At 41.7% G+C, this 27,757-nt stretch overlaps 1 protein-coding gene across 2 annotated transcripts; it reads left to right on the forward strand.

Annotated features, from left to right (window-relative positions):
• Positions 1 to 27,723, forward strand: ACOT9 (acyl-CoA thioesterase 9). 2 transcript variants are annotated; one of them, XM_075850791.1, is made up of 16 exons: positions 1 to 188; positions 2,030 to 2,124; positions 4,647 to 4,673; positions 8,713 to 8,758; positions 10,335 to 10,505; positions 10,706 to 10,743; positions 11,334 to 11,417; positions 13,158 to 13,261; positions 16,609 to 16,682; positions 17,335 to 17,402; positions 17,508 to 17,619; positions 17,845 to 17,935; positions 18,286 to 18,371; positions 18,675 to 18,762; positions 26,402 to 26,552; positions 27,378 to 27,723. In XM_075850791.1, exons 1-16 carry the CDS (start codon positions 172 to 174, stop codon positions 27,482 to 27,484), a joined length of 1,359 nt encoding a protein of 452 aa, XP_075706906.1. In that variant the 5' UTR covers positions 1 to 171; the 3' UTR covers positions 27,485 to 27,723. The 2 variants fall into 2 exon arrangements, with proteins under 2 accessions (XP_075706906.1, XP_075706907.1); XM_075850792.1 differs by lacking the exon at positions 4,647 to 4,673.
• The last annotated feature ends 34 nt before the right edge of the window (positions 27,724 to 27,757 follow it).

Genomic DNA, 27,757 nt, shown 5'->3' on the forward strand with positions numbered 1-27,757 from the left:
GTAGCCGGACGATCTGCACCGCGCTATCTATGGTGCGGGAGGACCAGTGCCGTGTAGATTGACAGGTGGGCGTGTCGCCGGCAGTGGGCAGCAGAGAAGTACGGGGTAGCGCATCGTGGAGGAGATTGGTAGTCGTCACCTGTCAGTGGAGTGTCATTGATACAGAGAAACATGCTGCTCGGATTCAGGTAGAAACTTCCTTCTCTGTCATGTAGCCTGCAGTAGGTGACAACGCCCAGACTAGTGTCCTAACATGACCTCTCCGATCAGCGCTGTACTACTCAGGCTTTCCATTAGTGGGTCAGGGTGTTTATAGTTGTGGGTGGCACAGAAACGGGAGGTGTAGAAGCAGCAAAGACCCGTAACTGAAAGGGGACAAGAAGTCTGCACAAGACAGGGTGTGGGCGCTACAGGAATGTGGCATTACACGTCAACGTGTATTATGCCAGTGTGCAAGTGCCATAATGTAAGATGCCAGTGTGAGAATTTTTTTCAGCCAAACACAAGAATGGACACAGAAAAAAGGAGAAGCATCAGTCTTTTCCCATTACCACTTCTGGTTGTGCCTAAAAAAACGGCATCAAAACTACAAGTGTGATCCTGCTCTTACTGTATTTTTGGTTCAGCTCATTATCATGGATTCCACACCTTTTAGACTGTCCACACGGGCCGGATACGCTGCGTAATAGCACGCAGTGTATCCGCCGATGTGCGCCGCGGGGAATTCCGAGCAAAAAAGTGCACCAATCACAGGCTGCAGCCGTCACATGGGATGCCACGTCATCCCAGGAGGCCGGACTGCAGGAAGGAGGAGGGCGTTCTGAGTAAGTTTTTTATTTTTATTTTTTCTGTAGTTGGGATTTTTGCGGCATAAACGCTGCGAATACACCGCAAAAGTCGCAACACTGGGTTTTCTGTTTCAGGTTTTGCATTCCCATTGAATTCAATGGGGAAAACCTGCCACGGAAAATCAACAAAAACACAGTATAAATTGACATGCTGCAATACCGCACAGCAGGTAATTTTATTAACGTTTCCGCTGTAGGTTTTTTTCGCAGCGTGGGTATGAGATTTTCAGAATGCTACTGCAAATGCTTCAGAATTTCCGTACAGAATTCCGTTGCGGAAATTCCGCAGCATTTATGCTACGTGGGAACCCGGCCTAAAGGTCCTATTAGACATCCTACTATGGGCCGTGTAAACGAGCACCGTTCAATTATACAGCTCGTTGACCAGCGCTTGTTTGCTCCTGTCACAAGGAGTAATGATTGGTTATGTATGGGGACGAGCGGTCGTTACTCCGATCGCTTGTCCCCCATACATTTCCATCATGTCGGCAGCGCGTCTCCCTGATTACACAGATGTGCTGACGACAACGATAATATTTTCTGCTGTATAAACTATTCAATCAGCCGATGAACGCTCGTTTGCCCGATCATTGGCCTGTGTAATAGGGCCGTTGGGGTCAGTCCACACAGATTTTCTTGGCGCTGATTTTGACACAGAAACTGTGTCGGAATCGGCGCCAAAAAAAGGCCCAAATCGGCCTCCATTGATTTCAATGGGAGGCACAGGCATTTTTTTTTCTCCGTGATTTCCACCTCTGACCTCCCATTGAAATCAACAGGAGGCAGAAATAACCTGCGGCGCTCGTTTCTGAGCATTTTTTTAAAATGTTTTTGCCCACGCAGAAAAAAAAGTGTTAAAACAATGCTGGCAGTTCAAAATCTGCCTCAAAATTCCTGAAGGAAGTTTGAGACAGATTTTTTGTGTCTGGCCTTAGGCCACCTTTAGACGGCTGTGACCGGTGCATTTTAGTATCTGTATTACGTCCATACAACTGGACCTCCAGCTATTCAATGGAATATCCGCATAGGGTACTATGGCGACCTAAGTTTGGTTCAGTGGAACTGCAGAAGGTCCAGGTTTTGCGGCTGTAATATCGATGTTAAAATTCTCCCGTATTATGGCCACCTGAAAGTGGCTTTATGTTTTACACTTTCTTATTGGTCTTTTCTCTTGCTTCCAGATTTGGTGTGACCTGTCAAAGGTCTGGGGTTCTCAGATCTCTGATGACAGCAAGCACCGTGCACTCGAAAGGACCGCTACCCGATATGAACGAAGGTAACGACTGAGACGTGTAGAAAATGTTTTTTTTGTTTTTTTTTAAGGAAAACACAGCATTATTTCAGGAGTCGAATTTTAGGACCGTCATGATTTCAGATGTGATGGCTAAATCTGATTCCTGTTAGGATGAGCCTATAATTCCAGTCTCCCTCATCTCCATGTTGGAGGTGGGGGGGTCATAAAAAAAAAAAAAAAAGCCCTGAGCACAATTGTGGGTTATGTCACTTACCGTCACCTTTATATGACCTGGAGGAGATCTGGGCTGTAGTTAAAAAGTTTCAGAATGGACGTCATCATTACTATCCCAAAAATCTGATCAACACTCAGTGACTCCAGTTTTCTAACATAATTGCATTGAAAAGAATGGTTCTCGGGCTCAGTGCCGTATTTCTCAATCCTCATGCACCGTGTTGATGAATACGGCATGTGCTACACCGAAATGACATACTGGTGTACTGTATAGTTAGCATCAGTATTTGTTAAACTAAAAAAATAATGACCAATATATTCAAGTGTGAATGAGGCCTTAGGTGGATTGCTCATATTCATAATGGAACTCTTCAGATGATTGCATTATATATAGAAATGACTGGCTGTGCAGTCTCCTAATATAACCGTTAAGGCTTCATGCGCACACTGCGGTAATGATGTAGCTGAAATCTGCACCATTCGGGTACTCGGGTCAATATTGCTGGGAAAAACTCTGCAGCAAATCTGATCCATGGAATTCCAGACGAAAGTTCGCACCAAATAGTGTTACATTTGGTGCTCACTTTTATCTGGATTAGCTGCTACAAACACCAGATGAGGGTATAAAAAAAAGTCCATAGTCTCCTCCCCCTGGTCTCCCATAGCGACGCGGCACTCCTCCCGGGGCTGGTGTCTGTGCTCCCGGCCTCCATGTGACCATTGCAGCCTGTGATCACATTGGATGACACTTCATACCAGGAGGGCAGCGGCACTGGGACCAGGTGGGGAGGATAGACACGTTGCTATGGGAATGCCAGGGAAGGGGAGTATGGATTTTACCTGCTTAATGGCTGCTGTGATTGACAGCCCAACAGTGTCCTGCACATGCTCAGTGGTCAGATGAAGCTGAGGCCGGTACACCTGGACTCTTCTCTGGACACTTATATGCAGCTCACGCTGTATTCTAACTTTTTTTTAGACAAAATGCTAAAGCCGACAGTTTTGAGAGGGGCATGTTTAGGATGCTAAACTCCATCAGTATAACAATGCGCTGGTGTACTCCCCTAAAATCTAGTGAGGGGTTCCCTTCAAGGGGATAAATGCCTCTGTACACATATAGCCAGTATTTTCTAATATGGTGTGTTCGAGTACCCCCTATTAAGAAAAAAAATATAACAAAGCACCCCCAAACTCTGATCATCCACTGTGCTGCTTAGTAAATGCCCCGTGTGAGTACCGCCTAGAGACATGGCATGTACCCCTGCACTACACGTACCACAGGTTGAGAACCTAAGGTGTAGTCTGTAGCAGATGCCAGTGGTTTTCCATAAGTTAGATGAACATATCAAGTGACATCATTATCACATTAACATTGTAACATTTAATGACGTGTTGCCATGTAATGTTCAGGTTGGCATGTGAGTACATTCCATTATAGCTGGCGCTAGTTGTAACATAATGTACCTAGTGTGGTAATCGTGCGAGTGCTGTATCTTGATGAGGTTGCATGTGTACTAAATCATAAGTACATATATTCATCATTTCCAAACATGATTGCATCACAAAATGCTGGCATCTGGACTGGCACACTGGCATCCTCCTTTTTTTAATTCGTTAGCTTGAATAGCATATTGTTCTATGGGAAAGGAGGTCGTACTACAGTAGATAGAATCCACAACAAAGTACACTGCGCTGCATGTAAAAGGGGCATGTTACGTTTTCTAAAATTTTTAGTTCGAGTATTTTTATTTTTTTTAATGGCAGACATCGTCCTTGAATTGTTCTTCTCTTTTACGTTGTTTCAAAAAAAAACGTCTGTTTCTCCGTTATAGCTGCGTAAACTATATATCCACCCAAGACATAAAATGAGCCATAACTTATTAAATCAGAATTTGAGCTGCAATTATGGTAATTACGGTAATTATGTTATATTTACTTCTAAAGATATTTGACTTATTTTTTTTTATTTTTTTTTAAGCAAATTCAAAAGTGACAACAAATATGGCTACACTTCCCGTTATGATGGTTATTGCAAAAATAAAAAATAAAATAGGGAAAATGCTACCATCTCTGTAAGTAAATAAAATATAATTACAAACTATACTTTTTCAAACACGAATATTCTGGCCAATTTTATGTTTTGGGTGGAAATTAACTGGACAGAGAACAATTCAGGGACGTCTATTTCATGTCATTTATTTTATAGTAAGCTAATAAATCCCATGATAGAAGGCATGGCACACTGGGCAGAGCCTGGCATGACCTTTAATTGATATCATTTGTGTTGCTTTCCTTGTACATTGTTTGTATAAACTTGTCTTCCATTGCAGGACGTAAACCAGTCCATGTGAATAATGGTTTGTGGTCATTCTTGCACGCTCTTAGCGCCTCACCTTGCTTTAAGCCTGTCTTGTGTATTTTGTTCTGGACTGCAAAGACACTTGAGGTTATTTGATAAACTAGGATAATGTGAAAAAAAAAAAAATTGTATCCTTCCGTCTATACACGGATCATAAAACATGGTATCCTTCCGTCTATACACGGATCATAAAACATGGTATCCTTCCGTCTATACACGGATCATAAAACATGGTATCCTTCCGTCTATACACGGATCATAAAACATGGTATCCTTCCGTCTATACATGGATCATAAAACATGGTATCCTTCCGTCTATACACGGATCATAAAACATGGTATCCTTCCGTCTATACACGGATCATAAAACATGGTATCCTTCCGTCTATACACGGATCATAAAACATGGTATCCTTCCGTCTATACACGGATCATAAAACATGGTATCCTTCCGTCTATACACGGATCATAAAACATGGTATCCTTCCGTCTATACACGGATCATAAAACATGGTATCCTTCCGTCTATACATGGATCATAAAACATGGTATCCTTCCGTCTATACACGGATCATAAAACATGGTATCCTTCCGTCTATACACGGATCATAAAACATGGTATCCTTCCGTCTATACACGGATCATAAAACATGGTATCCTTCCGTCTATACACGGATCATAAAACATGGTATCCTTCCGTCTATACACGGATCATAAAACATGGTATCCTTCCGTCTATACACGGATCATAAAACATGGTATCCTTCCGTCTATACACGGATCATAAAACATGGTATCCTTCCATCTATACACGGATCATAAAACATGGTATCCTTCCGTCTATACACAGATCATAAAACATGGTATCCTTCCGTCTATACTCGGATCCCCTTGTTACGTGGCCCTTCTATTCTGATATTTCTAAGGTTGGACTGGAGCTTTTGCACAATGCACTTTATAAGGGAGGCCAAACCGACCTCCGTTCCCCATACAAATAGCTTTATTATTATTATTATTATTATTACATTTTCTTCTACATTAACCTGAAGTTGCCATAGGTCATAACAATGTCGGCACTTGGGGATCGTATTTGTCCATTTCACTTTTTGATCAATAGAAACACGTTATTGATTTGTCAAAATAAAAAAATAAAAACTATTTACCTCAATTACTTATTAATCAAGGATGAAACAAAAAGATATTCAAATACATAAGAAAAATGACTAAATTAGAAGGGCAGATACATTGACTCATCAAAATGGGCCATTCAGAGTTCTTTCTGAATAAACATTTTTTATTTTTTTTTAATGAATGGGAAATTTTGTTTTTGTTTTTTAGATGTACTGGTAATTTAGTTTTGATTCTGTCGTATCGAAGCAGTTAAAAAAACAAAACAAAAAAAACAACCTACTGTAGTATTTTGTATAGAGGTACAGTAGGAGTATAGTAAAGGGCAAGCCCTTTCATGTTACGGCATATTATTTTTGAAAGCTGAGACCCAAGTGCCAGAAAAAAGTGCAGCGTGCGACACCAAAAAAGTGCTCACAAGCATTTTGCCTTCTCCAAAAGGCCTACTCCCTAATCCACTGAACCAGAAGGCCCTTCAAGAGTCAGGGACCATGTAAAGACTATGTAAACCTTTGACTGACACTTTTTTTTTTTTTTTTTAATAAAAAGGTAAGTGTGATTGATGCAATTTGAATAAATTATTTTTACGTTTTGAGATACAGCTGCTCTGTATTCTCTATGCAGAGCAGCTGTATCATTCGCTAAATCATGCAGGACTGACTGGTTCAGTGAAAGCGGGTCCTGCATGTCTCTGGCACACATGATCGATCTGTAATCTATCACGTCTAAGTTCATAGGCATGCAGGACTCGCTGACACTGACGGATTTAGTTAATAGCGAAAGATACAGCTGCTCTGTATAGAGAATACAGAGCAGCTGTATCTCAAAAAGTAAACATTTTTTTAAATAAAAACTATTATTAAGTTGCACCAATCACACTCACTGACCTTTTTTATAAAAAAAAATATGCCATTCAAAGGTTTACATGGCCATTAAATCTTATAAATAACCTAAAAACACAGTTGTGCTTACTAAAGAAGTAAAATAGCTTGCCACGTATATTTATGTGAGGTCACCTCTCAGAATTGAAGTGAAAAAAAAATATTACCACTAATAAACACCAGGTGAAGCTGCATTGATCTATATTTTAAAGAAGAACTCCGACACAGAGACACGAAAACTAAAACCCTAATGCCTCCTGCACATGTTGGGCTTCGTTCACATCTGCTTTGGGGTCCCATTCCGACGTTCCGCTATTGCTTCCGGCAAAACGATGGGTCCGGTGCACAACAGACATAAACGGAAACCACGGGCACCGGATCCGTCACCATTGAAATCAATGGTGATGGAAATGGAAACCACGGGCACCGGATCCGTCACCATTGAAATCAATGGTGATGGAAACGGAAACCAGGGGCACCGGATCCGTCGCCATTGAAATCAATGGTGATGGAAACGGAAACCAGGGGCACCGGATCCGTCGCCATTGAAATCAATGGTGATGGAAACGGAAACCAGGGGCACCGGATCCGTCACCATTGAAATCAATGGTGATGGAAACGGAAACCAGGGGCACCGGATCCGTCACCATTGAAATCAATGGTGATGGATACGGAAACCTCAGATGCAATGTCGGAACGGGACCCCAACGCAGATGTGCACAGAGCCTTATGTAAGTGCTGCAGAATTTCCGTCCAGAAATTCGACAGCGTATTACAGTGGCAGCAAAGTGGATGAGATTTCAGCAAACTTCATCCACACGCTGCAGAAAAGATCAGTGCGGGCATTGACATGCGGTGCGGATTCTCATACTGCAGCAGGTCAATTTATGTGTAAACCCTGCAAACTTTCTGTGTGGAAATTCCAAACAGCATTAACGCAACGTGTGCGGGGGGCTTAATACACCCCTCCCCTAATTAGGCTAAAGCTACACCTAGAATTTTTATTGTACGACTTAATGAGCGATTTTTAAGAGATTTCCAAGCGACTTTAATATTACTCTATGGAGGAAAAATTCAGCTACTACTTTTTAAAATCACTTGGAAATCTAGATTTGTCACTCACTAGCCACAGCCTTTGTTGCTAAGCAACAGCCCAAACCTATTACTGCCTAGCAAACAGTTACATTTCTTAAAGTCCTGAAGGATTCCCTTATAAAAAATTACAATGGGAGACGTCATTTTTTCCCTTTTAATATGGATGTAAACCGAATAAGAGTGACCTGACCGGTGTCTGCAATGCGGGATCCAGTCAGCAAAATGCATTGCACGTATTCTGCGCCCATGCCGAGCCTCAGCGAAGGTTTTGCATTGTATATTTTCATCTTCATTTCACTTCATTAAATTTGCTTCTTTGTTGGTCTCCACTGCTGTGGTTTTTATCTGCTCGTGTGTAAGATTGTAAGGTTATGCACAGATCCTTATTATTTTGGGAGTTTCTAGTCACCTGAGAGTCCTTAGTGTTGTTAATGTAGGATAATATCCTATTATTTGTCATTCAGCCGCCTTCATCCGGCAAGATTGATCCATATGACAGGCGCTCCTGACTGTCCCATAACTGTGACAACAAAATCCATCATGGGAGAAATAGTACATGCATTACTTAGAATATGCCAGATCTATATCTTCTGCGTCCCACATTTTTAGTTATTTGGTTCCATTTACCTGCAGGAATTATTTAGCATAAATTAGAAGAAAAAACATCAAACAAGGGATCGGCATAACCTAAAAAATGAATTCCCATTAACACACATGGAACATCTAGTAAATTGTATCCTGTCCTTTCATACTCCGGCCTACGATTGTTTCCTATCATCGGCCCGACAGGTTAGGAGTTGTGAGTGGTTGCATGGTGGGACTGATAAGCTAGCCGTTTTTCTGTCCTGACTTTCATTTCCGTTGGCCTTGTTTGTCGCTGCGCGCTAGTATGTTGCCCTCTCCAGTAACCATATCCATCTCAATCTTTTTCAGTGCGTGATAAACTGAGGGAAATAGTTGGAGCCTCTACAAACTGGAGGTATTAAATCACCATATTATGAGTCTTGTCCACATCTCTAGATTTCTCACCATATTTTTGATGGTTTTATGAAAAGTACGCTGAATTATAATTACAAAGATGCTGAAAATAGACTTGGTCTTTCTCTCCCTTTCCCAATTTTCTCGTTTTTCTATGTATTGAGCTTCTTCCTACTAACATTGGTCAACTGTTATTCATACAGTTGCCTAATCTGCTCATCTTATCAGAATTGGTTTCTTAAAGGAGTATTCCCATCTTCTAATGTGATGGCATAAGGCTAGGATATGCTATTACTTTATGACCGGCGATGGTGCGATCTTAGGGACCCCCAGCTATCCTGAGAACGAATGAGTCCTCCCAGCCCCTTGGCTGTGCAGGAAAGGAACTGCAGCCAGCCCCATTCACTTTAATGGCGTCATGCTACATTTCCCTGCACAGCGGGTGACCAGGGCACCACTGTGCAGGGAAAAACAGCGAAAGGGCCGCAGCGCTTAATCAGCACTGCTGTCCCTTAATTTTCAGCATCCGTGGCGGTTCAAGAGGTCGGACCCCCACCGATCATAAAGTGATGGCATATCCTAGCAATATGCCAGCATTTTATAAGATGGGGATACCATTTTAAGTTTCCTATAATGGAGAAAGGAAGCACCAAGGATTTCTCATGCCGTTTCTCTGTTGGCCTGTCATTAGCGGTAGGCTGTTTAATGACAGGCTGTGTCTGCTACCCTCCGTTCTTGATACAGCCTGTCATGAATAATAGACTGCATTTTAATGATGGACTCACAGACCAATAGTAAGACATTTTAATTCCTGCACTTTAGTTGTGCACTCTTTTTTTTAATTAAAATTCTCCTTATTGTTGAAGTTTTTGTTTTTATACTATTTATATACAAAACTGGGAGCAGAAATAGACAGGGCTCCCAAATACAAATCTAGTGCCCCATATAATAGATATGCAATTACTGCAATTAAAGGTTCTACACAATAAAGAAAATGTTTTGGGGTGTAGTTGGATAAGAGAAAATGTTACTCACTTTCTTTACCCGGATCCTCTTTGCCATTGGATTTCATTGTAAGGAAACTTGAAGCCAAGCTTCTGGTAGAGAAATTATTTGGGTGGAGTTATCCTTTAATTATACCTATGTTGTTGCAATATCTATTTTAATTAAAATAATATCCCAGAGATTGTGTGTTTTAAACTGGAGTATAATATATTTAAAGGGGTATTACCATCTTATCCTATGGCATAAATGTCTAATAGATGTGGGCACTGGCACCAATACTTCTGGCACCAGTACTTAGCTGCTGGTGAGGCGGCTGTCACGTCCAGTGGGAGAATGAATGGAGATGTGTCCGCGGCTCATATGTGCGGCTCACTCCATTTTGTTCTATGGGAGTTAAATAAACAGCTAAGCGGCCACCTCACCAGGTGGGACGGGGGCGGATGATCAGACATTTATGGCATATCCCATGGATATGCCATAAATATCTATGTTTTATGAGGTTACTAGGTTATTTTAATTGAAATGTTATGGCCACGGGTATTTTATGTTTGGCTATTTTTCAATTTGGTTAGAGATCATGTACAAGCCATGGAGGAAAGGAAGGCTCTGCAGTCTCTTCTGGCCAAGAAACAAGAAGATCTCCCCGCTCGCAGGATGAAGGACAGTTACATTGAAGTTATGTTACCGCTTGGCAGTGAACCACAGCTGAGGGAAAAGTACCTGAATGTATACAACAGCGTCCGGTGAGAATGTCTTGGCTGAAACAACATTAACATTCAATGTTCTTCAATTTCCAGACAGTCCATTGGAGTTTTGTATCTATTTGTAGTGAACAAAAATCAAGACATTTACATCTTATAGTTGAAAAAAAGACATCTGTCAAGTTCAACCATTTAAAACCACCGTTTTTAGTTTGACCTCTGAAATTGTATTTCTATTTTAGGTTCGGCAGAATCCTTGAAGACCTGGACAGCCTCGGAGGTATGAGATCAATTTACCTCAACAAATGGGGAGAGTTATCAAAACGAGTGCCACGGAAAACGGAAGCGGTTACCAATATCCAGTGAATTTCTTTTAAAGTTTACTGTTCTTCTTTAGATTTAAGACCCAGGCCAGTAATTCGGCCGTATAGGCGAGAACATCAGGCACTTCACAGGCACAATTTTTCTAACGGACTATGTAGAGGTTGAAGACGAGAATATTTTACTGACCATCGATGTCACTGTTCTCTATTACCGCCCCTGTGCTGTGTTCTCTAAGCCAATCAGAAGACTCCCCCCTGCTGCTTCCCCTCCCCATTTACTGCATGTGGCTTCACAGGCACAAAGAAGGAGAGAAACTGCAGCTGCATCCCCCCCCCCCTCGTCTTCTGTGGTGACTGAGAACGTTTTTGGGCATTTAAAAAGAGCTGGCAGGCAGGGAAATGGGAACCACAAGTTGCTGGAAGATGCGACTTTTACCTAATAAGATATAATAATAATAACGGTTCTACAGTTCCTGGAACTTTTAACACATGTTAATTGTTTATATTGAAAAGCATATATTGTTTTCCTCTTTGTTTTTTGTTCTAGTTCTCATCTGCTATACTCACACAAAGTCTGAGTCACGTCACATGTCACCTCTGTCAATAGTTACTGCCCTGGTTGACAAGATAGGTAAGCAATATGAGAATGATTGCAATCGCTGTTGGTGTTGCTCCCCTTTATGAGTAATGTCCTGCGTTTGAGCCCTAAGGACAGATTAAGAGGAAAGCCAGAGAAATATTGAGTATCCCCCGCCACTACTGTTTCAGATCAAATTTGCCACGTGCTTAAAGGGGTGTTCAGGGGTAGGGTATGGGGTAACTTGCTGATCGGTGGGTGTCCGACAGCTCGGACCCCACCGTTTATGAGAATGGGGGTTCCGAACCCCTCATTTGAACAGAGTGGCAGGTTGCTCATGCGCACTGCATTCATTCTCTATGGCAGCGCCGGAAAAAGCCAAACACTGCACTCGGCTATCTCCGGCGCTCCCATAGAGAATGAATGTAGCGGCAGTGCGTAAGAGCGACCTGCCGCTCAGTTCAAAAGAGGGGTTCAGGGTTCTCGTAAACTGTGGGGGTCTGAGCTGTCGGACACCCACCGATCAGCAAATTACCCCTTACCCTATGGATAAAGGGTAACTTTTTGTAACCGGAATACCATTTAAGCACGTGGCACATTTTATCTGAAATGGTAGTGGTGGAGGATACAGTTTGCATGGCCTACCGCTTCGGGGCTGAGCTGTTGTTACTCCTAGATGCTCCCACTTCATAAAATAATAGCACTTACTGTTGACCGGGGCCAATCTAGCAGGTCAGAAATTTCACTGACTTGTGGCCAAGGTTGCATCCTATGACACTGCCATGTTTAAAGTCACTGAGCTGTTCAATACGACTCATACTGCTACCAATGTTTGTCTATGGAGATTGCATGGCTGTGTGCTTTATTTCATGCACCTGTTTGCAATAGGTGTGGTTTAAATACCTGAACTCAATAATTAAGAGGGGTGTCCACATGTAAAATGGTGTTTAAAGGTGGACTTTCTCTTTCACTGCCAGGGACATAGGTAACAGCTTAGCTTTTGGTATCATATTAAGAATCTTAGATTTCGAACGATACCAGGTGTTTGATATGATATTAAAGTTCTAGAGGCAATATTCTGGGCGCAGCGTACGTTTGAAGTAGGGGAGCAAGACGAAAAGTTATACTTCCTGGTTTTATGTCTCTGTAAGGAAGTGGTGGGCGGAAGCTGTTAGAGACACAAGGAAGAAGAATCACAGCCTGTTACCGTCATATCTCCCCCTGTACAGACTGCATGCAGACATAGGCATAGGGAATGTATGAAATCTGCACATCTTGAACTTTCCTTTATTTTTAGAAAGTATTGCGGGGCTCTGCCTGTGTCACACTTTTAGCTAGATACATGCATTTGTATACACTATTACAAAACAATTACGCTTTGATGCAAAATTGCATGAAGGTACTCATGAGTGTTAAGTGGCGGTTGGCATTTTTACAATGTATAAGGTGTTTACTTTCATAAAATATAGCGGTATGGGGGTATAATATGTTTTTTTTAATTTTACAATTCAGATTTTATTTGTGTATGTCAAAAATGTGAAAATTGGCACATCTGCTAAAGAGTTAAAGCACCACTGCTTAATTATAGGCACTTGATAGGGATATATTATTTAGAATGTGAATGCCTGACTATCATACCCTATATTGTTGGTTGTTCAGAGGTGGATGGATTACTGCATAAAAATAAAGTACCGGCAGGTGGAATTATTCTGTCCCCTCAACCCTATACAGAAACAAAAGCGCAGAAGTGATCTAGTTTGTATATTTTCTACAGTTCTTGGTGATGTATTTCAGATCTTCGGAAACAGATTATTTCTCCTGATTGTGATATCAAGTTTACAGGCCACGTGTCTTGGGTTGGGAAGACCTCGATGGAAGTTAAAATGCACATGTTACAGGTATGTGAAGTCTTGGCTCATGTACTTTTAATGCAGGAACAGATCGTAGAGGTGAAATGTTGTCCCATTTATTTATTAATAATGGCGTATTTTGCACCAGTCTGATCCATTTGTAATTGTCAGACATTTGCCATACATTTGCGTCACTAGGTGTTGCCTTTTTTAACTAGTTCAGGTCTGGGATATTTTGGGTTTTCAGGACCAGACTCAGTTTAGCTGTTTTTAGAACGTGTTAGATTGGCAGCTATAACTCTTTTATTTGTTGGGCGATCCATGCCTTTTTTCGGGCCCAATGCAGGTGTTTTTGTTTTTTTAGCATTTTCATACACAGCAAATTTTATTTTTAGAATTTTTAAGCTTATATAAAAAAAAAAGTTTTGTTAATTTCTCTGATAATCGTATTGTGTTAACCTAAAATACACTTTTTTTTCATATTCATCATTCTCTCCTGTTAATTCTGCTATATTACATGTCCAGTTTAGGGTACCTGGGTTGGGGCTAACCGTGCAACATAGTTACATAGTTAGTACGGTTGAAAAAAGACACATGTCCATCAAGTTCAACCAAGGGATGGGAAAAGGGAAGAGAAATATTTCTATACATAGGAGCTAATATTTTTTTGTTCTAGGAAATAATCTAACCCTTTATTAAAGCCATCTACTGTCCCTGCTGTGACCGGCTCCTGCGGTGACTATTCCATAGCTTCACAGTTCTCACAGTAAAGAAGGCTTGTCGCCTCTGCAGATTGAACCTTTTTTTCTCGAGACGGAGGGAGTGCCCCCTTGTTTTTTGAGGGGGTTTTATATGGAACAGGATTTCACCATATTTTTTGTATGTGCCATTCATATATTTATATAAGTTAATCATGTCCCCCCGTTAGTCGTCTTTTTTCAAGGCTAAATAGGTTTAGTTCTTTTAACCTTTCCTCATAACTTAGATTCTCCATGCCCCTAATTAGCTTCGTTGCTCATCTTTGTATTTTTTCCAACTCCAGGGCATCCTTTCTATGAACTGGAGCCCAGAACTGAACTGCATATTCTAGATGAGGCCTCACTAATGCTTTGTAAAGTGGTAATATTACATCCCTGTCCCGCGAGTCCATACCTCTTTTAATACATGACAATATCTTGCTGGCCTTTGAAGCAGCTGCTTGACATTGCATGCGGTTATTTAGTTTATGATTTACAAGTACACCCAGATCCTTCTCAACAAGTGAATCCCACAGTGTAGCTCCCCCTAGGACATATGATGCATGCAGGTTGTTGGTACCCAGATGCATAACTTTACATTTATCTACATTAAACTTCATCTGCCAAGTGGACACCCAAACACTCAGTTTGTTTAAATCCACTTGCAATTCACGAACATCTTCCAAAGACTGAACTATATTACATAGCTTGGTGTCATCTGCAAAAATAGAAATAGTGCTATTAATCCCATCCTCTATATCATTAATAAATAAGTTGAATAATAGTGGTCCCAGCACGGAACCCTGGGGTACACCACTTATAACCAGGGACCATTCAGAGTAGGAATCATTGACCACAACTCTCTGGATACGGTCCTTGAGCCAATTCTCAATCCAATTACAAACTATACTTTCTAAACCTATAGTCCTTAATTTACCCATTAGACGTCTATGAGGGACAGCGTCAAATGCCTTTGCAAAGTCCAAAAACACTATATCCACAGCGGCCCCTCTGTCTAGGCTTCTGCTCACCTCTTCATAAAAAAAAATCAGGTTGGTTTGACAACTTCTGTCCTTAGTAAAACCGTGCTGGCTGTCACTTGCAATACTATTTTTTTGTCACATAATCCTGTATATATTCCCTCAACAGCCCCTCAAACATTTTCCCCACAATGGATGTTAAGCTTACTGGTCTATAATTACCCGGGGAAGACCTAGAGCCCTTTTTGAAAATAGGCACCACATTTGCCCTGCGCCAGTCCCTTGGCACTATACCAGTCACTAGAGAATCTCTGAATATTATGAAGAGGGGGACAGAAATAACTGAACTAAGCTCTTTAAGAACTCTAGGGTGTAACCCACCTTGTGTACATTTGTTTAATTTCATTTCGCTTGGACCATATCTACATTCATCCATTTCAGTATATCAATTGATATATTAACAGCACTGGCAGCGGCTACATCAGCTGCTCTTTCTTCTGTTGTATATACAGAGCTGAAGAACCCATTTAGTAACTCTGCCTTTTCTTGATCCCCTGTGACCAACTCCCCATTACCACTATTTAGGGGTCCTACATGTTCAGATCTTGGCTATTTTGCATTTACATACTTAAAGACATTTTTGGTATTTGTTTTACTATCCTTGGCCATCTGCCTTTCATTTAGTATTTTTGCTGATTTTATTACCTTTTTACAGATTTTATTAAGCTCTTTATAATTTACAAAGGCTAAAGCTGTACCCTCAGATTTGTATTTTTCAAATGCACTTTTTTTTTGCCATATATTGCCATTTTTACAGACGGTGTAAGCCATGTGGGGTTTAATTGTTTTTTCTGGGGAGGTGGTTATTTTATGTGTATTTTTTATTTATTTTTTAAACAGGGGAAATCTGGCCTGTTTCAGTGGCAATTGTCACTGCTAGGGCAGTGTAGGGTCTAGTTAGAACAAGCAACAGCCTCCTGCTACCAACATCCCAGTGATCACACGGTCAGTCATGTGATTGCCGGGATGAATAAAGGCAGTGGCAGTCATTGAGCGATGTGTATGTGAGAACAGAGGAGACTGAAGCAGAGAAAACCGCTTGTGTCCTCTGTCCAGGGTCCCCAGCAATTTTTGACTGCCATTCACCTGATATTCGATTGCCTGATCGCTCGGATAGCCATCTTAAACCTGCACCGTAAATGTACTCAGGCACAGGTTTAAACCCCTTCCGTCCCATGATGCCATAGTGGAAGGGTATGAAGCGTGCTCAGGGCTGAGCCCGCTCCATAAGCTGCGGGTGTCAGCCGTATCCGATTTCGGCCATTTAACTGCTTAGATGTCATTGTCGAAATAGTTTAATGTGGGAAATCAGACCACAGATTGCTTGCCTGCTCAGAAGCCAATAACCTGCATACTAAATGTCATAACATATGTCTTCGTTACAATGAATACTTTGATTAGTCAGGCCCAAAACTGCAGAAACCAATTTTAAAAAACTACTACAACGTACATTGTATAACCACATCTGTTACTTGTTTTTTCCCACACATTATTGCCTTGTTGGTGGACAATATAGACCATTTATTTCCAACATATTATGGGTTATATTATATATTATGGGTATGTGATGTCTGTCTGTACACATAACTAAAGCAGCCATATCTATTCCCCTCTAAAGCTCCATGATGGTGTTTACAGTCCAGTTTTGGATGCAACATTTGTTATGGTGGCCAGAGACCCAGAGAACAAGAGGTATGTACATAAGTCATATGTTTTCAGAATTCTATTCTTACATTGGAAATACATTGAGGGAGTTCCTATTTTTATTGTAATTCTTGAAGTACTACTATATAAAAGGCCCATTAGTATACCTCCCCACAGTCCCATTTTTCCACGGGACTGTTCCTTGAAGAGGACCACAAAGGAGTGGGGCTTATGAATATTTACTTGAAAATGGTTGTTTACTGGCACTTTTGGGGGTTGTCCCCGGGAAGATCTGGAGTGGGGCTCGCTTATTTGCCATTTTATTAGTATTTTATATTACAAGCCCAGTGACGGTAGCTTCTTTGCTCCTGTGTCCCTATGACAACACTTTCTGTTCTGGCAGTCCTCTGTTATCATAGGGACACTCTTTGGCTCCAGATCTCCTTCCACATCTGTTTCCACTTTCTAACTGGCTTGTTATGTGTACATATGTGGATTAGTTTCCTTTAATTACAGTAAAATGTAAAGCTCCTCTATGTAATTGCAGCAATATTACTACATGGGGAAACTAATCCATAAATAAATCTGTAAATAAAACGACATGATGTGAACAGTTTAGGACCCTCTAATTTTGTTGTAGCTTGTGATGTATCATAAAATGATATCACAATGTATAATCTGGTTATCTTCCCACCTGTAGGCCAGCATTTGTCAATCCATTAGTTCCTGATGGGCCCGAAGAAGAAAGTCTATTAAAGCAAGGAGAATGTATGTAGTTGCCCCGTCCAGGTTCATATTTTACATCGACTATCTTGTACTTTGGTCACCTCCAATATTTAATCCGATCTGTTTTGTCAATTACGTTACCTCTAGTGAACAAGTTGAGAAGAGTTGAATTCAGCACAGCATCTTTACTAAAAATGGCTCCAACCGCAGAAGAAAGGAAGATTGTACATGACATGTTTTTAAACACACTAGATACAAAGTAAGGGCCTTGTCCTAAAATATAGAAAATAATGAATATGAGGTGGTGGTGTCTTATTAATTAATGTGCCTTAGTATTTAGTAGTTATACTTAAGGTGCGCGGACACCACTGTAAACTTGAGTTCAAGTATATTCATATATTTACCCTCCCCCCTGCCCTCCAGCCGCTGATTTCAGCATTACTATTTTTTAAAATAATAATTTTCTGTATTGCTTGTCTTACAGAACCGTGAGCTTCAGGAGCCGTGTCTTGCCACCTAATTCAGTTTGGATGGAAGATGCCAAACTTAAGGGCTTGGAGATTTGCCACCCACAGGTATTGTTGTTATGAAAGCCAAATATGAAAATCAAAGCACATGACCTATTATAATTACATGGTCATTTCTCCTCTATTTTAACCCACAATTCATAAAAGCAGAATATTTGGGCCATTCTTCTTTTTAAAAAGAGGATCTGCAGTCAGGCGTTGTCTAGGACTCTGCAGGAGCTTCATAAATAACAACCTCTATATACGATCCTGGCATATACAGTGCCCTGTGCTGGAAACCTTGTTCTGTCTTGCCCCAAGACTAGCAAGAGAATATTTTCAAGCTGTATGTAAAGATTATTTTTATCAAAAATTTTTGTCAAATATGTTTTTTTCAATTTCTCTTTTTTGTCTTCCAGCAAAGGAACATCTTCAACAGGATATTTGGTGGATTTCTAATGAGGAAAGCGCATGAATTGGGATGGGCCATTGCATGTTCATATGGGTAAGACCTGTTTGCATATGACTACATTGCAATATTTCTATATGTATATGACACTATATTACAAATAAGGCTTTCACAAAGACATCTTAAAGAAATCTAATGCTGAAAGCCCTGTATAAGCTAGATTATACACCCGCAATATGTTGTACAGCAACGTTATTTATTTCCTATACAGACAAAGTAATCGTGGTCTCATTGTGCCTAGAGGTGCCAACATGTCCTCTCATAGTTTATTACATATTTGAATACAATTCTAGGTTTAATGTGATATTTGGTTTTAAGCAGACCCATTTTTTTTTCCAGTGGTTCTAGGCCATATCTTGTAGCTGTTGATGACATCATGTTCCAGAGACCAGTGGAGATTGGGTCATTACTATTCCTGTCCTCTCAGGTAGGACCTATCTTTGTTGATAGGATATATTGTAAAATTAATATTTTGGCCAGCGGAGGGCGGAATTAGTTTAAAGAGGCTCTGTCACCACATTATAAGTGGCCTATCTTGTACATGATGTGATCGGCGCTGTCATGTAGATGACAGCAGTGGTTTTTATTTAGAAAAACGATCAATTTTGACGGAGACTTTTTAACCCCTTCCCGCAATTTCACGTACAGTTACGTCATGGGAGATGGCCCTTTCCCGCATCTCCACGTAACTGTATGTGATGGAGATGAAGCTGGCTCAGGAGCTGAGCCAGCGACATCACCGCCGGGTGACAGCTGTATGTTACAGCTGGCACCCTGAGGTATCGCTCAGGACCGGAGCTAGCCTCCGATCCGACCAATTAACCCCTCACATGCTGCGTTCAATAGAGATCGCAGCATGTGAGGAGTTTATAGCCACCGGCGCCCCAGCAACGTGATCGCTGGGTTGCCGGTGGCTGCAAAGGCGATCGGAGGGCTAATACTTACCTCCCGGTCCGCCAGTAACGGAATCCTCCTATGCCCCGTCGTCGGCGGGGCCCAGGAGGCTTCCGGTACCATCGGCAAGATGGCGCCGGCTCAGCTTCCGGCTCAGAAGCTGAGCCGGCGTCATCAGCAGTGGGTGTCCGCTGTATGTTACAGCGGACACCCCGATCTATCGGCAGGAACCGGAGCTAGCTCCGATTCCTGCCATTAACCCCTTCAATGCAGCGATTCAATGCAATCGCTGCATCAAAGTGGTTTGTATGCAATCGGCAGCCTTGCCAATGCCATGCGATGGCAAGGCTGGCGACTGCTACTATGGCAACAGGATGCCTAACAACGGCTTCCTATCTGCCATTACGTTAGCCGATTAGGCCCCGCCCGGAGGCGGAGCCTGATCGGCTTGCTGTCAGTGAACAACTGACAGTTCTAATACATTGCACTACATAGGTAGTGCAATGTATTAGAACATCAAAAAAACAGTTGGACCTTCAAGTCCCCTAGTGGGACTAAAGAAAAGTGTAAAAAAAGTAAAAATAAAAGTAGTCAAAAATACAATAAAAGTTTCAAATAACACAAAACACAATCGCCCTTTTTCCCTTATCAAGTCATTTATTATTGAAAAAAATAATAAAGCCATACATATTTGGTATCACTGCGACCGTAACGACCTGAACTATAAAAATATTATGTTGTTTGTTCCGCACAGTGAACGCCGTAAAAAAAATAACTAAAAAATACTGACATAATTGCAATTTTTTTGGTCACTTTGTCTTCCAAAAATTGAAATAAAAAGTGATCAAAAAGTCGCATGTACCTAAAAATGGTACCTATAAAAACTATAACTCGTCTCGCTAAAAACAAGCCCTCATACAGCTCCGTCGACGAAAAATTTAAAACCGTTATGGCTCTCACAACTTGGCGACAGAAAAAATCCATTCTCTTTACAAAAGTTATTTTATTGTGCAAAAAGTTGTAAAACATAAAAAGTGCTATAAATTAGGTATCACCGGAATCGGACTGACCCGCAGAATAAAGATAACATGTAATTTATAACGCATGGTGAACGCTGTATAAAAATAACTAAAAAAATATGCCAGAATTGCTGTTTTTTGGTCACCTTGCCTCCCAAAAAAAAAGGATAACAAGTGATCAAAAAGTCGCATGTACCCCAAAATGGTACCAATAAAAACTACAGCTCGTCCCACAACAAACCAGCCCTCATACCGCTACGTCTATGAAAAAATAAAATTAGTCAAGGCACCAAAAAGCCAGGAAATAAAAATATGCAGTTGTGCCGGCCCGAGGGGAACGTTTCTTCTGTTTCAAGTGGCGAATTATCAAGGCCCCTAAAATTAGGGAACCAGGAAGGGTTTCACTGCCCAATTCTAATAAAATCTATGAAACACCTGTGGGGTCAAAATGCTCACTACACCCCTAGATGAATTCCTCAAGGGGTGTAGTTTCGTGAATCGAGTCACTTTTGGGGAGTTTCCACTGTACTGGTATCTTAGGAGCTTTGCAAAAGTGACATGGTTTCAAGAAAAGAATCCAGCAAAATCTGTGCTCCAAAAGCCAAACGGCACTCCTTCTCTTCTGATCCTTGCCGTATGCCCAAACAGCAGTTTATGACCACAAATGGGGTATTGCCGTACTCCAGAGAAGTTGCTTTACAAATGTTGGGGTTCTTTTATTCCTTTATTTGTTGAGAAAATGAAAAATGTTGAGCTAAAGCTACGTCTTATTGGAAAAAAAGGATTTTTTTTATCTTCACTGCCCAATTCTAATAAAATCTATGAAACCCCTGTGGGTTTAAAATGCTCACTACACCCCTAGATGGATTCTTCAAGGGGTGTAGTTTCCTAAATGGAGTCACTTTTTTGGTGTTTTCACTGTTTTGTCCCCTCAGGGGCTTTGCAAATGCGACGTGGTCTCCGCAAACCATTCCTGCTAAATTTGAGCTCCAAAAGCCAAGTGGCGCTCTTTCCCTTCTAAGCTCCGCCGTGTGTCCAAACAGCCGTTTATGACCACATGCGGGGTATTGTTTTACTCGGGAGAAATTGCTTTACAAAAGTAGTGGTGCATTTTCTCCTTTTAGTCCTTGTGGAAATTTGAAAAAATTAGCTAAACCTACATTTTCTTTGAAAGAATGTAGATTTTAATTTTCACAGCCTACTTCCAATAATTTCTGCAAAAAACCTGCGGGGTCAAAATGCTCACTATACCCCTAGATAATTTCCTCAAGGGGTATAGTTTCCAAAATGGGGTCACTTTTGGGGGATTTCCACTGTTTTGGTGCCGCAAGAGCCTTTCAAACCCGACATGGAGCCTAAAATATTTTCTAATATAAAGGAGGCCCCAAAATCCTATAGGTGTTCCTTTGTTTCTGAGGCCGGTGCTTCAGTCAATAAGTGCACTAGGGCCACATGTGGGGTATTTCTAAAAACTGCAGAATCTGGGCAATAGATATTGAGTTGCGTTTCTCTGGTAAAACTTTCTGTGTTACAAAAAAAATAGATGAAAAATGAATTTCTGCAAAAAAAAAAGAAATTTGAACATTTCACATCTATTTTGCCTTAATTCCTGTGAAACGTCTAAAGGGTTAAGAAACTTTCTAAATGCTGTTTTGAATACTTTGAGGGGTGAAGTTTTTAAAATGGGGTGACTTTTTGGGGGTTTCTAACATATAAGGCCCTAAAATCCACTTCACAACTGAACTGGCCACTGTAAAAATAGCCTTTTGAAATTTTCTTGAAAATGTGAGAAAATGCTGCTAAAGTTCTAAGCCTTGTGATGTCATAGAAAAATAAAAGGATGTTCAAAAAATGATGCCAATCTAAAGTAGACATATGGGGGATGTTAATTAGCAACAATTTTGTGTGGTATTACCATCTGTCTTACAAGCAGATACATTTAAATTGAGAAAAATGCTAATTTTTGCAATTTTTCGCTAAATTTTGGTGTTTTTCACAATTAAATACTTAATGTATCGAGCAAATTTTGCCAGTAACATAAAGTCCAATGTGTCACGAGAAAACAATCTCAGAATCGCTTGGATAGGTAAAAGCATTCCGACGTTATTACCACATAAAGTGAAACATGTCAGATTTGAAAAAATTAGCTGTGTCCTGAAGGCCAAAACAGGCTGTGTCTTGAAGGGGTTAAGCAATATTACCTCTCAAATGTAAATGTATAGTAAGGACCCTTCTCTGCAAGGAGTAAGAAAGGGTCTGGAATGTTCTACAGAGTTAGTGGTCAATGTTATAGAGAATTCATGTGTGGTCTGAGGGCCTCCCATGTCCAAAACACTATGAACCATTGGACGCAGCGACTTGCTATAATACAGTCCCTTTTATACTGAATTCACATGCACGGACTGGTTCCTGGATGTAGCAGACCTGCTGACCAAGTGTCAAGTGAAACGTGTTCAACATTAAAATATCATTTAGTGTTGGCGCCCACTGCTTTTCTTGATTTTTCTCATCTTGTTCTTATTAAAAAAAAAAAAAACTGTTGGCTGGGCCCATTCATTAAAATCCTTTGGCAAGGCATCCATGTTTTTGGTCTGTCATCTATGTCATACTAAGTGATGGCATATTACTGGGACATGCTATCTAGTTGGTGTGTGGTTCTGAATGCTGGGAGCCTCACTGCACTCTGAGAGTTCTAATGGGACAGCTGGGACACTGGATTTCAACTGACACCCCCTCCCCCCTATGTTTTGCATCCATCTTTTTTTTTTTTCTTCCTGCTAAAACAGAATGTCTGTCTGTAGTATGGGAAGTGGAATTATAGGACAAAAAAAAGTTGCTATAAAATGGATTGCATAATAAAATGAAAATTGATTGTTATTATGTTCCCGTTATACTAAAGTTTTTGAAGAATTTTTTATTTTTTTTCAAAGTTCACAAAACATTTTCCTTGTTCATAAACTGTAATGAATGTTACACAGTGAGTCATGCGGGAACCATTAAATGAATGCAAGTAAATCTAGCTGCGTTTGTGGGGTCAGGAACAAATTTTTTTTTTTCCCATGAGGCAAAATCGTCTACAATCGCCCAGGGGTTTTGGATTTGCTTTCCTCTGGATCAAACAGACCAGATCTTTAGGCATCATGCGCACTGCATAGAAATGTATAGATCCATACTGTACCTCAATGTACCATTCATTGAGGTTTCTTCTCACAGATTCTGTTAGAACTCCAACCCAAGCCATATTATAGAGATTCTCCCCTAGAAGCATTGCTCCTATGTGCACCACATCAGAGTGCCTACAGGTCCAGATTACACACCCATAGTGCGGTCTGTACACTGCTTTACAGGGTCCATGCACAAGGAATAGCTGTGTGCATGAGGCCAGTGGCGTAACTACCGCGGTAGCAGCAGTAGCGGCTGCTACGGGGCCCGGGGCTTGAGGGGGCCCGGTGGCGCCGCTAGCAGCCGTTATGGCTACTACAGCGGTAGCGTCGCTACTGTGGGGCCCGCGACGCCGAGCCTTACACAGGCCCTCTCATGCCTGTAGGTGTCGCTAGCATCGGAGGAGGCCCCAGTGCTAGCGGCAGCCAAATACATGTATTAGCACTGAATGGCCGGGCATGTTCCGTGCCTGACCATCCAGTGCCTTACAATGACACTGATTGGCTAGCGGCGCGATGACATCATCGCGCCGCTTCCATGCTTAGAAGGTGCTGATTGGCGGGGCAAGTCATTCTGCCCCGCCAATCAGCGTCATTGGAGGACGCTCGTTCAGCTCCTGCAGACATGCTCAGAAGAGAGCATGTCTGCATCGCCAGTGAACAGCGTGGGAACCGGAGAATGTGAGTATGTCAAGTTTTTGTTTTTTTTCCCTCATAAAAATGCGAATGGCATTATCTATAGTGGGGGGGTCATCTTTATGTGGGCTATTATATATAGGGTTCTATATGTGGGGCAGTAGCTACAGGGGGGTCTATATGTGGGGCAGTAGCTACAGGGGGGGTCTATATGTGGGGGTGTGGGCCACTATATACAGGGGGCTCTATATGTGGGCCATTATATACAGGGGGCTCTATATGTGGGCCACTATATACAGGGGGGGGGTCTATATGTGGGCCACTATATACAGGGGGCTCTATATGTGAGCCATTATATACAGGGGGCTCTATATGTGAGCCATTATATACAGGGGGCTCTATATGTGGGCCACTATATACAGGGGGGGTCTATATGTGGGCCACTATATACAGGGGGGTCTATATGTGGGCCACTATATACAGGGGTGGGTTACCTGTGGGGCACTAGCAACAGGGTGGCTATATGTAGTGCACAGTCTACAGGGGTGGGCTATATGTGGGACACTATATACAGGGGGAGCTATATGTGAGACACTATGTACAGAGGTGGGCTATACGTGGAGCAATAACTATAGGGGAAGCTATATGTAGGGCAGCACGGTGGCTCAGTGGTTAGCACTATTGCCTTGCAGCTCTGGAGTCCATATGTGGGCACTATTTATAGGGGCTTCTATGTAGGTCACTATCTACAGGGGGCATGTTGTGTGTTTGTGACAGTTATATTTAGATGTGTTGAGAATTTTAACTTTGTTTATAGGTGCAGAAATGTTTTAAAAGTGAGAAGCTGAAGACATCTGAACGGAAAACTGCAGAAATGGGTCATGGCCGGTAGAAATCCATCATAGATGTCTGAGCCGGAGGGAGAAGAAAAGAACTAGAATCTGAGACGTCACCGGTGAGTCACTTAATGTAAATGTTTATTCTGCCTCTAATCAGTAATGTAGTCACTGTATGATCTGCAGCGAGATGATGGTGATAGGATTTTTTTTGTGAAACCGCATCTCCCAGCATATCCTTATCATTGTTCAGGCCATGCTGGGAGCTGTAGTTATACGCCGTACAAACCTATACGCAGTGGCGTAACTACCGCTATAGCAGCCGTAGCGACTTCTACAGGGCCTGCAGCATGAGGGGGCCCGTGCCACCCGCCGGCACGGCCCCCTCCCATGGCCGCAGGCTCCGCTAGCAGCCGCTATGGCTGCTACAGCGCGACGCCACTGAAGGGGTTGTTCCTACATAAGACATGTATCCCCTAATCACAGGATAGGGGATACATGTGTGATCGCTGGCAGCGATGAGGAGAACGGGGGACCGAAAGTCCCCCCTAAGTTCTCCATGACAAACCTCGGACTTCCGGGGTCTGTGTCGGCAGCTCCGTAGAAATGAATGGAGCGCCGGTCGCGCTTGTGCGCATGCGTGACTAGCGCTCCTTTCATTTTTATTGAACTGCGCAGACGCCGGAAGTCCGAGGTTAGTCATGGAGAACTTCGGGGGACTTTCGGTCCCCCATTCTCCTTATCGCTGCCAGCGATCACACATGTATCCCCTATCCTGTGGATAGGGGATACATGTCTTTTGTAGGACAAACTATAGGCCGTTTTTTTTTGGGGGGGGGGCTATATGGCGTTATCTACAGAGGGGTTCTGTATGGCATTATCTACAGGGGGGGCTGTATGGCATTCTCTACAGGGGGGACTGTATGGCATTCTCTACAGGGGGGCTGTATGGCGTTATCTGCAGGGGGCTGTGTATGGTGCTATCTATAGGGGGGCGCTGTGTGGTGGAATCTATAGGGAGGCACTATCTATAAAGGGGGGGGGGTTGCGTGATACCCAGCAGAGGGGGGGCCCTAGTCAAAAGTTTGCTATGGGGCCCAGTCTTTCCTAGTTACGCCCCTGCATGAGGCCCTAGGCTGGCTTCAGGTTTATCATGCAGTTTTCAGACAAATACAGGAGTGGATACAAAAAAAAGAGAAGATGCATCTTCATTTTGGATCTGCTCCTGGATTTGCCTAAAAAAACAAACACAAAAAAAAATAAAAAATAAATCCCTGAAAACTGCATGTGTAATCCCCCCCCCCCCCCCCTTAGAAAAATTTAGCTTGGTGGACATTTGTGTTTTTTCAATATGCTACATGGACATATAGGATAAATATATCAGATGTAGTTCCCTTCTCTGAAATGCACTGAAAACTGCATTTACCTGACGGTGATTTGGTTAAACCCTTTTTAATATGTGTATGTTTAATTGTAAACTTTTTCACTCCATCCATCCTGAGATGTATTTTTTTTTACAGGTGTGTTACACAGAGAATAACTACATCCAGATCAGGGTGCACAGTGAGGTTTCAGATCCCATCACCCGAGAACATCATACAACCAACATCTTCCACTTTACATACATGTCAGATAAAGAAGTGCCACAAATTGTGCCGCAGTCATACGGAGGTGCGTATGAGACGCTAACTTGAAACTTTCCTCAGGCCCCATGCACACGATCGTATTTTTCATCTGTAATTACGGACCCTTTCATTTCTATTGGCCACGGACACCTTTCCGTATTTTAAAATGATAGAACCTGTCCTATTCTTGTCCGTATATACGACACGGACTCTCCCATAGAAGCCTATTGGCAATACGGACTGGTACGGATGTGCATTCGTAAACCGTCCGTATTTACGAAAGTGTTGCTATGGACCATGAAGGTAACGTCATTTGCAGTCTTCCTCTTGTTTTTACGGATCCGTGTATACGGATGACTACAAATCCGTATTTGCGGAAAGATGAAAATACGGTCGTGTGCATGGGGCTTAATGGGTTGATTCACAAATAAATAACCTATTAATATGTCCTGTGAATGTAATGATAGAGGGATTCATTTCTTCTGGTGGACCCAAGGAATTCAAGACGCTGTTGATACCAAAAAAAAAATGTAACCTCTCACAATACCAGAGAGGTTCAACTTGTAGTAAAACCCCTCCCGTACAATGTACAGCAGGTCTGACCTGACGATAGCTGGCCGACCGCTTTTTGGAGTAGAATATGTTGCACATCAGACAGAAATCGGCCAACTGCAGAAAAAATGTTCTCCCAGTGTTTTAGAAATATGACCCTATTCGAATGCATTAAATTTTCAGTATAACACACTTGAATGCACCCACTCCTTCAAAATGAAGCTCTATCCTACCTTGTTTTGGCATCTGTATCCACTAAATAGATCATTTGCATTTTGTACTGGGGTACTGTGTATACATGAATATATTTGTTTTCTAGAATCAATGCTCTATTTGGATGGAAAACGCCATTTTGATGCAGTGGTGCGCAACCGAAATGGTCAAGGACCGTATACTACAGACATTACCAGTATGGAAAAATCATGAAACTCCTTACCAAAGAGAGAAGGGTGCGGAATATTGAGGAACTATGGAATCCAGGCTCCTACAATGCCTGCCAATAAGTTTAGTGCAATTCTGTATATTCATTTTGCTGCTCTAGGAACATTTTAAGATCCAATACTTATAAGTAATTGTTTGTAAACAAAACATTTTCTACATCTGAATGCTTCCTTATTAGAGGTTATGTTACATTAATGTATGTTTTTACTTCATCTGCCTTGGTTCATACAATAAAATAAAATAAAAATATATATATAT

This window comes from Rhinoderma darwinii, chromosome 2, assembly GCF_050947455.1.
Source record: "Rhinoderma darwinii isolate aRhiDar2 chromosome 2, aRhiDar2.hap1, whole genome shotgun sequence".
Taxonomy (NCBI): domain Eukaryota; kingdom Metazoa; phylum Chordata; class Amphibia; order Anura; family Rhinodermatidae; genus Rhinoderma; species Rhinoderma darwinii.

Coding starts and splice junctions, on each gene's coding strand:
- ACOT9 (XM_075850791.1), top strand. Junction 4,674..8,712: donor ACCAGTCCATGTGAATAATG/GTTTGTGGTCAT, acceptor AATCTTTTTCAG/TGCGTGATAAACTGAGGGAA. Junction 13,262..16,608: donor TTAAAATGCACATGTTACAG/GTATGTGAAGTC, acceptor TCCCCTCTAAAG/CTCCATGATGGTGTTTACAG.